The 13083-nt window shown below is 35.8% G+C and overlaps 1 protein-coding gene across 1 annotated transcript; it reads right to left on the bottom strand.

Moving 5' to 3' along the window:
- Positions 1-12029: 12029 nt before the first annotated feature.
- On the bottom strand, positions 12030-12598 carry LOC127538517 (HLA class II histocompatibility antigen, DP beta 1 chain-like). Its single transcript, XM_051962330.1, is given in 2 exon segments — positions 12030-12475; positions 12478-12598. Coding segments are annotated over 2 exon segments (567 nt in total).
- Between the last annotated feature and the right edge of the window lie 485 nt (positions 12599-13083).

Genomic DNA, 13083 nt, shown 5'->3' with positions numbered 1-13083 from the left:
TGGAAAAGTCCAATTTCATGTTGAAGGCTAGAGGGGACTCCTAACCATATGGTTTTGCTTTTATTAAACTTTTCTATACTTTCTACTCAGTGTGAAAGGAAATAAAAGGTAATCTTTACCATGTTTATACATGTAAGAAATACCTAAATAATACAGTGAACAGAGCCCTGGCCTTGGAATCAGAAAAACCCAAATTCGTATTCTGTCTCTGGCACTTGTTCTGTGACTCAAAGCAATTCATTTACCTTCTCAGCTTCAAGTCTTGTGACTTTTAATAAAGGATAGTAATAACACCTTCCTCACAGGGCTGTTGTGAAGTCAAGTTAGATTACATAGGTACAGCACTTTGTAAACCTTAAAGTACTATATTAATGCTGAACTTTTATTATTATTATTATCATAAGAAAAACCTTTTTATATTCCCATACTATATGAAAGAAAACACACTCTAGAATTTGACATCTACTTGACCAGAAGAAATAAAATGGATTAATTAGTTTCAATTGGCCAATGACATTATTTGTCAAATATTCACCTAGCTCTGAGACAAGTGTCTCAGACTCATAGGGCTACATGCAGGAGTATGCTAGTAGATATTCAATAACTAACTTTCCAGGAAAAAAGTATAGGATATTCTTTTAAGTATGTGTATTATTTACACTTTATCCATCACTTTTCCAAGTCAATCAACAAAAGATTATATCAAGTCCTGATCTATAGCATTTCTTGATTTGAGAAAGTATAGAAAGCTTACACTGAAAATATGATTTCCTCCCACAAGCTGGTATGAATTAGTTCAGCACATCATTGATCTGTTTACCCCCTTTTAGGAACTGTTGTTGTAAAATATTCATAGGATGTTATGATATTGCATTGTAATGGAATTCAGAGACTATTTAGTCTAATTTATTTATGGAATGAGTGAGGAAATTGAGTTCGGGAAATATAAAAGAACTTTCTTCAACTTTTACTACTGTTAAATGACAAGGCAGTGACTCAAACCAACTTTTGGTTTAAAATGTAACATTTCTTCATCAGGACTACCTACGCTCCCTAAGGGATTCAGTTCAATTCATGCAACTCAATCCAATTCAACAAACCTATATTAAGAATCACTATGTTCAAGGTACTGTGTGAAGTTATGACAAAAGTGAGACCATCTCTGTCCTCATAGAACTTACATTTTACTGAAGGGGTAGGATATATACACAGGTAAATACACACAAAATGCTTTCAAGTAAGAATTCTTAGAAGATGGTAGACTAAGAGATTGCTAAGGGTTAAATTCACACCTCACTATCTCAAATAAACAACACTAAGATCAATGGAAGAGAATAAAGAAAGAACTTGTATAGGAAGATATGTGGTTTTTTTTATTATTATTATAGCTTTTTATTTACAAGATATATGCCTGGGTAATTTTTCAGCATTGACCCTTGAAAAACCTTCTGTGCCAACTTTTCCCCTCCTTCCCACTCCCTCCCCCAAATGGTAGGTAGACCAATACATGTTAAATATGTTAAAGTATATGTTAAATACAATATATGTATACATATCCATAGTTATTTTGCTGCACAAGAAAAATCAGACTTAGAAATAAGGTAAAAATAATCTGAGAAGGAAATCAAAAATGCAAGTGGACAAAAACAGAGGGAGTGGAAATGCTATGTTTTGGGTCACAGTCATTTCCCATAGTTCTCTCACTGGACATAGCTGGTTCTCTTCATTATTGAAAATGAAACTGATTTGGTGGGATATATGTTTTAGAAAAAAGTTGAAGACTTTGAGAATTGGAGTTGGGGAGGGATTACATTCCAGCTATGGATCACAGCCTCTGCAAAGGTTCAAAGGTCAGAGTTTTGTATTGGGAATAGCTCATAGACCAGTTTATGGGAAAGAGCTTCTCTGTCTTAACTTAGAAAAAATTAAATCTAAAATGGCTTCATCATTCTGGAGACCATTATGTCTATAGAAGTCACCATATTGAACAGTTTAAAAAATCATTATAATAACCAACTGGTTAGAAAATCTTGCTAATGAAGCTATGTTGATCTTAATCTCTGAGGGGACAAAGGCAGACTTCCTTTGTGAGTGAGTTTCACAAATGTATGCCTTTATTGATTACAGGTAATAGAAGTGACATATAAGGGAAAAAAAACGAATGAATACTTTAGTGCTAACCCAAGGCTTTTGTCTAAAAAGTTAGCTAGAATGATTCAAGTTGATGATGTTATTTCTCTCTTTAAAAGTAAGAATATATTATTTTATTACAATACGATATAGGATGGGGTATGCTCACTTAACTTCATTAACAGCTCTTGCCCTTGGTTTTAATTATCCAGTAATCATTTTTATTCCATTACTGATTTTGTTATGCTTAGCAGTAACAAGAAAAGCTAAATAGGAGTTAAATAGTCATGTTTTCTCTCAATTAGTTTTTTCTTTTAAAAAATATGTATTTTTATTTGTTTTGTTAAATATTTCTCAGTTACATGTAAATATTTTTACACATGTATTTAAATTTTTTTTGAGTTCCAAATTCTCTCCCTCCCTCCTGCCTCTCCTCTCTTGTTGAAAAAATAAACAATTTGATATCAATTATACATGTAAAGTCATGGAAAACATTGTACACATTAGCCACGTAGCAAAAGAAAACATAGACAATAAAAATTTCCAAATTTTTGTTACCGCATAAGACACAAGTAATTTTGTAAAAAAAAAAATAGGTTTTTTTACTCTTTTCTTTGATCTCTTTGGGATGCAAACCTACTAATGGTATTGTCGAGTCAAGAGGTATATACAGTGTTATGACTATGGAATATTATCCATATTGCTCTTCAGAATGACTGGATCAGTTTACACTCCACCAACAATACAATAATGTTCCATTTCACGTCTCCACTCCCAATTCCTTCTAGCATCAATCCTTTTCCTTTTATGTCATGGTAGCTAATCTAATAAGTATGAAATGATTTTTCAGAATGATTTTTATTTGCACTTCTTTAATCAGATCTGATTCAGAGAATTTTTTCATTTGACTACTTTAGGCTTTGATTTCTTCTTTAGAAAAATGCCTATTCATCTCTTATGACCTTGATAAACTGGGGAATGGTTCTGATTTTAACAAATTTGTTTCAGTTACCTACATATTTGAAAATAAAGCTTTTATCAGAAAAAATTGCTGTAAAAATATACTCCCCTGAGTTTTCTATTTTCTTTCTAATTTTGGCTGCATTAGTTTTGTTTGTGCAAAAGTTTTTTTTTAATATCATGTAATAAAAAAATTACCCATTTTGCTTTCCATGACTCTCTCTATCTCTTGTTTGGTCATAAATGCTTCCTTTGCCCATAGATCTGAGATGTACATTTTCCCATGCTCTCCTAATTCACTTATGATATCACATTTTATATCTAAATAATTTGTTCATTTTGATTTTTCCTTAGTCTTTTATGTGAGATGTTGGTCTATACATAGTTTTTGCCAAACTGCTTTCTGGTTTTTCTAGCAATTTTTATTAAATAATGAATTCTTACCCCCAAAGCTTGGATTTTTGAGTTTACCAAATACTAGATTATGATGGTCATTTATTATTGTGTATTATGTATTTGATCTATTCCACTGATTCACCACTTTATTTTTTAGGCAGTACCAGATTATTTTGGTCATTACTACTTTATAATATATTTTGAAATCTGGAAGTGCCAAGCTACATTCCTTCACATTTCCCTCCTATTGATTACCTTGCTAGTCTTATCCTTTTTATTGTTCTAGATTAATTTTGTTATTTTTTCTAGCTCTATAAAATAATTCTTTGGTAGTTTGGTAGAATAAGCAAATTAGATTGCTAATTTTTTTTTATTATATTGGCTCAGCCTAGTCATAAGAAATGAATATTTCTCCAATTGTTTAGATAATTCTTTATTTTTGTGAAAAGTATTTTGTGATTATGATCATCTAGTTCCTAGCAGACTCCCAAGCATTTTATATCGTCTGCAGTTATTTTAAGAAGATTTTCTATTTCTATCTCTTCCTATTGGATTATATGGAAAAATACATGAGCTTATTTTATATCCTGCAACTTTGCTGGAATTGTTATTTCTGCTAGCTATTAAGTTGATTCTCTGGGGTTTTCTAATTATATAATCATATTGCATACAAAAAGTGATAGTTTTGTTTCCTCATTGCCCATTTTTATTTCTTCATTTTTTCTTATTTCTATAGTTAGCATTTCTAGTACCATATTGAATAATCATTGTGATAATGAATATCTTTGTTTTTCCATGCTTTGCTTCTTGAAAAAGTTTGATGTAATTTACACGTGAACAGTTTTCAAGTGCTGCTCATTTCCCCTATCATTTCCTCTTTCATTGTAAAATCTATTGCTAGTACATCTCTTTTATGTGAGATAATTTTCCCCATTTTTTTTCCTTTCCTTCTTCCTGAATATCCATCTTGTTCACTTACATAGTTTTTTACATCATTCCAACCTAATTGCCTCATTCCTCTGTCCTCTTTTTATGTAGAATCCTTCTAACTGCTCTAATAGTTGTAACTTTCTTAGAAGTTATTTGTGACATCTTCTCATGAAGATAAATTACTTAACCTTATTAAAACTCTTGTGGTTTCCTTTTCTTGCTTACCATTTTATGCTTCTCTTGAGTTTTGCATTTGAAAATCAGTTTTTTTATTCAGCTCCAGTCTTTTCATTAGAAATGCTTGAAAGTCCTCTATTTCAAACAGATATTTAAATGCTTAAATATCACTTTTTCCTTTGAAGGATTTTATTCAGTTTTTGTGGATAGATTATTCTTAGTTGTGATTCCAGCTCTTTTGCCTTCTGGAATATTACATTCCAAGTGGTAGCTGCTAAATCTTGTGCATTTTAACTGCGGTTCCCCTGCATTTGAATGGTTTCTTTCTTACTCCTTGAGATATTTTCTCTCTTACTTGGGAGCACTGGAATTTGGCTATAATATTTCTGGAAGTTTTCATTTCGCAATCTTTTTCAGCAGATGGTGATGGGCAGATTCTTTTGATCTCTAGTTTACCCTTTCAGTCTAGAGTGATTGGAGAGGTTTTCTTTGATCATTTCTTGAAATCTGATGTCTAGGTTCTTTCTTTGCTCATGGCTTTTAGATAAGCAAATCATTCTTAAATTATCTCTCTTTGACCTGTTTTCCTGGTTAATTAAAAAAATAGATATTTCACACTTTCTTCTTTCTTTAATTTTTGGCCTTTGTTTTATCATTTCTTGATGTTTCATGGGAATGTTAGCTTCCATTTGCCTAATTCTAATTTTTAAGGAATTTTTTTTTTCAGTGAGCTTTTAAATTTTCTTTTCCATTGACCTTCTGAAATCATGGATTCCCCTTTTTAGAATGTACACACATAACTTTCAGTTATGTGTATGTTTGTATACTTACACAATACATATTCATATATAAGCCTATGTACACACACGTAAATGTATATATATGTGTGTATGTGTGTGTGTGTTTGTATCTGTTTTTCTATCTTTTTACATTGAGCATTAAGCGAATTTCTTTGCTGGACTACATATTTGTTGCAAGATTTTTTTTTTTTTTGCTTTTTAAAAAAAGTTCCCCAATGGGGTAGGAGATGGGAAGGAGAGAAAATAGATTTCTGTTAATTTAAAAAAAAAATACAGAGGTGAAGTGATGGAATTCTATAGATGTGAAATGTTGCATATACTTTTAGATTATTGTATTATTAGTTTTATTTTGTGGTTGATATATTATCAATTTTCCTTAACTGTTATGCTTTGTTATGAAACCTTTCACCCAATGGGAATAATCTATGATTGTAATATAAAAAGAAAGTATTTCCATAAAACAACAAAAAAGAATATCATTCTATATGTTCCTTTCCCTCCCTTCAGTTTTTGTGATTGTTAAATCCAATATGAACTTTCATGAGCCATTGACTCATGCTGGATAGGTTATTCTTGGTTGTGACTTTGACTATGTTGTATAAGGAATGTTCCCTTTTCCCCTCAGGTATGAGATAGATTTTTAATTTTCTCCACCCAGAAGCTACATTCGTGTGCCTGGCACACACAAATAACTATGAGAAACATAAAACACTCAAATAATCCATTATACTTGTTACTTTCCTGGAAAGTAAAATGGGACTGTTGGGACTTGGTGGGTCTATTGAATAGATATTTCCCATTCACCTCAGGCATAAGTCCAAGCCACTCACTGCAATTAATATTGAGGGTTGGCAAGAATGCACTCTCTTGGCCCTGCCTCTCCTGGCTTTAGGTCTTGAATTATCAGGGAATGCTTTTGGTGTTCTGTTTTTCCAAGAGACCACGTTGTTAAGGAAACCAGAGACCCTCTGGGCTTCTGGTGTCTAACCCAGAGCTCACAAGCTAACCAGCTATTTTCTCTCTGTGATTTGTTTATGTGCATTTATTTGACTATGTGTATGAGGATGAAAAAGGAATGAATAAAGGAATGAAAAAGCACTTACTAAATGCTTACTATGTGCCAAGCTCTGTGTTAAGTGCTGGCGATGTGGACAGGAAAGGGAGACAGACTCTTTCTTTAAGGATCTCACTTTTTAATAGAGAGAAATGATGTATGTAGAAAGGACACTGGCTTTGGCATTAAAAACCTGGAATTCAAATCCTGGCTTGGCTAGTAAGGAACTTTGTGATCTGTGCAAGTCTATTCACCTCTCTGAGCTTTCTACCTGAATTTCTACATCTATAAAAAGAGATTTACAGTAACTATACTAGTCACAGGATTGTTAAGGAGAGAGAGGGAAGATGGGAGAAGAGGAAGAAGGAGAAAGAGAAAATGGAGGAAGGAGGGAGGGAGGGAAAAAGAAAAAAAGAGTGAGAGAGAGAGAGAGAGAGAGAGAGAGAGAGAGAGAGAGAGAGAGAGAGGGAGAGGGAGGGAGGACAGAGAACAGAGAAAGAGGAAGAGAGAGAGAGAGACAGAAAGAGGGACAGAGACAGAGAGTGCTGGAGACTAGACATGGGATCTTAGCTTGGTTGCTAATACCATGGGTGCAGATCCTACAAGACAGGCTTTTAAATAATATTATAAGAACAGAAGCTGCCCAGGGCCTTAAAGAGATTAGTAACCGGGTGGCAGCTTTTTGAGTCTTACCCTACTTTTTCATTGCATAGCCATTCCTCCTCTGCTTTTGACACAATAGGTTTCAATATCTATTAAGTAGAAGGAGGCCCCCACTATTGGACTACCCTGCCCCCCATTGTTCATTTTCACTGTTAATGATTAAGCTGTTCCATGATAATAAGACACTGTACCATCTTGATGCTATGATGATGAAAACAACAACAACAACACTGGTCATTTAAGAACAGAATAGGAACTGAACACAAGATAGATGAGCATAATTACAGTAATAAAATTTTTGAAGAATAATTATGGTGTACTAGGAAAAACATGGTTAAATCAACCAGCCCCAATAAAAGGCATGATACGTGTAATTTTGAAAAGGGATTATTTTTAGTGCTTTTTCTTTACAAAGATGAAATAGGATAGCTGGATAGCTGAGCTAAAGAAACTTTTTTGTTGATTGTCTGGACAAATAATAAAGAATTCAGCTTTGGTGGAACAATAAACAGAGCTCAAGTCAGAATCAGGAAGACTTGAGTTCAAATCCTGCCTCAGGTACTTTCTAGCCATGGGACCCCAAATAAGTCACTTAGCTTCTTTTCATAGAAAATGAAAGGATTTGACTCTAAGGTCTCTAAGGATGCTTTAACTCTAAAACCTATGAATAGTGTTTAGCAAGCTGGTCTTAAAGTCAGGAAGATCTGGGTTTGAGTCCAGCATTTAACACATTCTGGCTGTGTGACTTTGAACAAGTTCTTTACTCTTTCAGTATTCTATGCAATTCTGGATGACAATAAATTAAAGAGAAGGTGATCTCCAGCATTAATGAGGAAGTTTCCTCATCTGGGAGTTCCCCTATGATTGAAATCACTTGCCTTCTTTCAGTCCTTCACTTTGTAGTTTAGTATAAATATAGTACTGAATAGTTGAATTGGGAATAACCCTTGACAAACAGGGAAAAATAATATCAGGAGAAGGAGGTGGGTCAGTCAGATTGTGAAAGCAGAGGATGGCAAATGGGCTAGCTTACTGCTTCCTCTTCTCATTTCATTCATTCATTCAGGACATAATTGGGGGTAAAAACAAGAGGCGTCAATACAAAGTTAGAAGAAAAAAATTGATCTGGAATTCCAAGTCAATCTAGAGAGCCAGGGGCTGTTATAACTTTGCCTTGATAACTTTCTATGGGAGTTGCTGATTACTTTGTTGAGAATGTTTACTGACATTTCAAAAACCTGAGGCATTTATACAAAAATATGGAAGGCTTCTTAATGAGCAAATAAATCTAGACTAGATTTCCTCAGGCAAAAGCTGGAGTTAAAAATCTAGACAACAGGAGTAATTGCTGTAGAGTTAGAAAATGTTCAGCCCCAGACTTCCTTCCTTCCTTCCTTCCTTCCTTCCTTCCTTCCTTCCTTCCTTCCTTCCTTCCTTCCTTCCTTCCTTTTTCTTCCTTCCTCTCTCCCTCCCTCCCTTTCTCCTTTCCTCCCTTATATTTAGTAAAAGCCTACCGCGTGCTGGCACTGTGCTAAGCACTTTACAAATATCATCTCATTTCATTCTCACAACAACCCTGTGAGGTAAGTGCTATTATTATGCCATCTTGATGTGGCTCTTCAATAATGGAATGATTCAAACCAGTTCCACTTGTTCAGTGATGAAGAGAGCCATCCCTACCCAGAGAGAGGACTGTGGGAACTGAGTGTGGACCAAAACATAACATTCTCACTTTCTCTGTTGTTGTTTGCTTGCATTTTGTTTTCTTTAGCAGTTTTTTTTCTTCCTTCTTGATCTGATTTTTTCTTGTGCAGCAAGATAACTGTATAAATATGTATACATATATTGGACTTCACATATATTTTAATATATTTAATGTATTGGACTACCTGTCATCTAGGGGAAGGGGTGGGAGAAGGGGGGGGGAATTTGGAATAGAAGGTTTTGCAAGGGTGATTATTGAAAAATTACCCCTGCATATGTTTTGTAAATAAAAAGCTTTAATAAAAAAGAAAAGAAAAAATTATTATGCCATCTTACAGTTGAGGAAATCAAGGTAGACAGTGGTTAAGGGACTTGCCTAGGCTCACATGGCTGGTATCTGAGGCCAAATTTATACTCAGGTATTCCTGGCTCTAGACCTAGAGCTCTATCTATGTTGCCACTCAACTGTTCCTAATAAATATTTACTGATTGACAATGCACATTGATTTGGCAAAAACTGACAATAATATGCAATTGATTTTTTGAACTAACTGTTAGTATTCAGCATCCAACTGTTTTTAGATTCAAGATCCAACTGCGTTTGTGTTCAGGCTCTGTCACCTCTGTGTTAATGATTCCTCCCAGATTTGGGTGATGTAACATTTTCATATATTTGCTAGTCATATATTCATCTTAACTTTTAACAAAACAAAATACTGAAAATCTTAATGCCATTTCATATCCTTTGGGACATTCTACTTGAAGCTTCTGTACATATTGATATCCATCCATTGGGTCTAGCTATTCAATTAGATGATAATTCACTTGGCCAAACTCTTAACTCTTCAAAAGGTACCATTAGAGGCTCTGTCAAATGACTGGCTAAGATTCAGCTATACTGAGTCTATGGCATTTCTCTGGTTTGCTGTCCAAAAAGAAAATTCAATTTTTTATGATCTTTATGAAGCTATATTAGACAGAGGACCTATAGTCCTCAACACATTTGGCTTTATGAAGCCTGGTTGGTTCTTAGTGATCACTGTTCTTTCATTTATAAATGCTAAATAGCTTCCTGTGATATATTCTAGAATTTTTCACGAGTCAAGGTCAAGCTCAGTAACTCATTTTTTGGCATTCATTTTTATAAGATTTAGATATCTAAATGTCTCTCTCTTTTCTTCCCCCTTTCCCTCTCCAAGATAGCAAGCAACTTGATATAGATTATATATATGTATAATCAAGTAAAACATATTTCTGCCTTAGTCATATTGTAAAAGAAGAAACAGAACAAAAGGAAAAAAACCACAAAAGGAACCAAAGAAAGTAAAAACAGTGCATCTGCATTCAGACTCTACCAGTTCTTTCTCTGCATGTGGATAACATTTTCCATCATGAGTCTTTTGGAATCGAATGACCTCTTCTTTGACAACTCCTCTCTCATTTTGAAAATCAAGATGACTTTCTTTGGTACATCAATTTTCAACTTTTTTCAGTTAATTTCTTTTCTTTATATTTTTTCAGGGCTCATTGATCATGGATAGCAGTCATATTTGCTAATTCTCCCAGCACTTGTAGACATAGTTCACTTAATTCTGAAGTTTGAATTCAATATCAGCACCTACCACTTCCTCATTTATTTGGGATTTCAATTGCCTTCTGACCATTTGTTGACCATTCTTTCGAGACTGATCACAGATTTCCAAGAAAACAGAAATAAAATAGCAACTGAGTAATTTTTCCTTTGCTCTAGTGGTAGCCATTATCACCATCCTACTTACCGTCAGTAAATAAACCTCCCACTTTGATCTTAGCTAAAAATAGCATGCTTTGCCAGCCTCAGCCTGTTCTGAGACTTGTCTTTCCTGTCAAAGTTTATATAGGACTCTCTTCCTTCTTTGTGTTGTTCTTGTCTTCCCTGCTTTATTAATGAGTGCCTACCATATGCACAGTGATTTCTCTGCCTTCCTCCATCCATTTGAAAGAAGAGATGATCATTTCAATAGTGAATGCACTCTGAGTCATAAAACTCAAGAAAAGAGGCTCTTTCTGCAAAACATTATGGGTCTATGATGCTCCGGAAGGGAAAGGCTTTCAAAATATTAAGTTTCAGAGAGTGGCTTCATCATGGTGATTGCAGCAAATTTTATCTACTTTTCTTACAAAAGGTCAGTTCTTTCAGCAGGATCCTTTCATTACACCTCAGCCCATCTTCAAAAATTGCATTAACTCCCTGATAAACAACGTAAAGGGAACAAAATCAATTGTCTTGGATAGAAAATTGCTATTACACATGGGTTCCTATAGGTTGCGGAGTTTTCTTGCTATTAAAATGACAGACAAAAGAAATATACCACCTTCTCCAGATCTCTGCCATATTCCTTAGTATTGATATAACTTCCTTGTGCCAAGTCCGTGCTATCATCTCACTAAGCTGCCGTTCACTAAATTTCAGCCCCATCATTTTCAGGTTTTATTATGTTTTGTCTTGAAACTTTGTAGAAAAAGTATTTCTTCAGATCTTGCTCTGGGCAAGAGCTTTCTAGGTCTGAGATCTGAATTCATTTAGTATTTGAGTATTGACTGCTTTTTAAAGTCAACCCTAGTTTGGTGGGGTTTTTTTTTTTGATATTACTAAAACTTTAATTTGTTAAAAGTACAGTGGGGAGACATATGGCAGGCAAGCATAAGCTATAACATATCATCAAAGAACTCAGCAGAAATAATAGAAGGAAAGTCATCAGAGAGATGACCAGAATGAGGTGGGCTCAGCCCACAGGGAAAGCTAAGGACGTCTGGGAAAACAGACTGGGACAGCCATTGGTATCCCCATAATGTCAAGAAATGTAGAGGAAGATCAATAGCTTGCTGGGTATTTGCTCTCTGCAGGAATTATGGAAGGGACTGGAAAAGAGGCACCTAGGATGAAAAGGATGGAAATCTTTACCTCTGGAGGCATTTCACACTTTTGACAGATTCCACAAATCCCAATTGCTGGCGTTTCTTCCCCCTGTTTCCCCATTTCTCCATGTCATCAAGCTCAGTCTTCAAATTATTGGGGTGAAGGCTCAAGAGATAAGAATGGATAAAATATCAGTATAGAAAGAAAGGGATGGGGGTGGTGGTCCTTGAATATCTGGGGGGGGGAGATTGCCAAAGAATACAGACAGAGTAAAAGGTTCAGGGAAGGAACTATTCCAGGGAATGGGTCAGAAGGGCTAACCTCTTGGACACAAGCAGGGAGTCTCCAAATATGAGAGGGAGGCTGAAAGAGGTCCAGGGGACACAGGTCTCTGAAGGCTGAAGGGCTTCACTTGGCAGGTGTAGACTTCTCCACGCTTGGGGGTCATTTCCAGCATCACCAGGACCGGGTAAGTCCAGTTTCCATTGCTGATCAGGCTTGTGGACACCACTCTAGCTGTTTTCTCTTGCTCATTCAGGAAGGACCTGACCTCAGTGTCCCTGGGATAGAAACCATTGACAGAGCAGATAAGCAGGTAATGGTGTCCCAGGGGAGCCTTCTTTGATGGATACCTATTCACCTTGGGTTCCACACTCACACGACCTGACAAGGGTTTATACACCTCTGCCGTAAGGTCTCCGAACCTCTGGCTGTTCCAATATCCATCCCACCCCAGCCCCAGATCCATCACGTCCCAGACACCCCCAAGCCACCGTCAAAGTTCACAAAGTGCTCCCGGTTGTGGATGTGTCTGTGTACTGGCTGCCCATGCTCCCGCCGGTTCTCCAAGTCCGGTCCTGTTTTAATAACATAGATGGATGACATTTCCTTTCTTTCTGCTGTAAATAATGGCTGTGGAACACTGTGAAAATGCCAAGTGATTTATAAATTCTTGATAAGGAGAGCAGTAGTGACAGCAAAAATGTCTTCTGGCCCATTTGCTGAGGCAGGAACCTGAGGGTTGCTGATTGTTATGCATTGTGAGGAGGGGAAAGGGAGACCGCAGGAACAGCTATGAGGCCACCATTAAAAGGGACAAATGGAAGGGATAGAGTTGTATAGGTCTCATTCATAGAAATTCCCAAAGGAAATTTTTTCCCCGAGGCAACTGGGGGTTCAGTGACTTGACCAGGGTCACACAGCCAGGAAGTATTAAGTGTCTGAAACCAGATTTGAACTCAGGTCCTCCTGACTTCAGGGTTGGTGCTCTATCCATTGCACCACTTAGCTGTTCTTCCCAAAGGAAATTTAAAGGAATCATTGCATCTCTGTAAGAGAGTAGTATCATAAAATGAAATAATAATAATAGC

Source organism: Antechinus flavipes, chromosome 5 (assembly GCF_016432865.1).
Source record: "Antechinus flavipes isolate AdamAnt ecotype Samford, QLD, Australia chromosome 5, AdamAnt_v2, whole genome shotgun sequence".
In the NCBI taxonomy this organism is placed as follows: Eukaryota; Metazoa; Chordata; class Mammalia; order Dasyuromorphia; family Dasyuridae; genus Antechinus; species Antechinus flavipes.
Note: the sequence above shows the minus strand (reverse complement) of the source record. Positions and strands in the feature narration are given on the sequence as shown.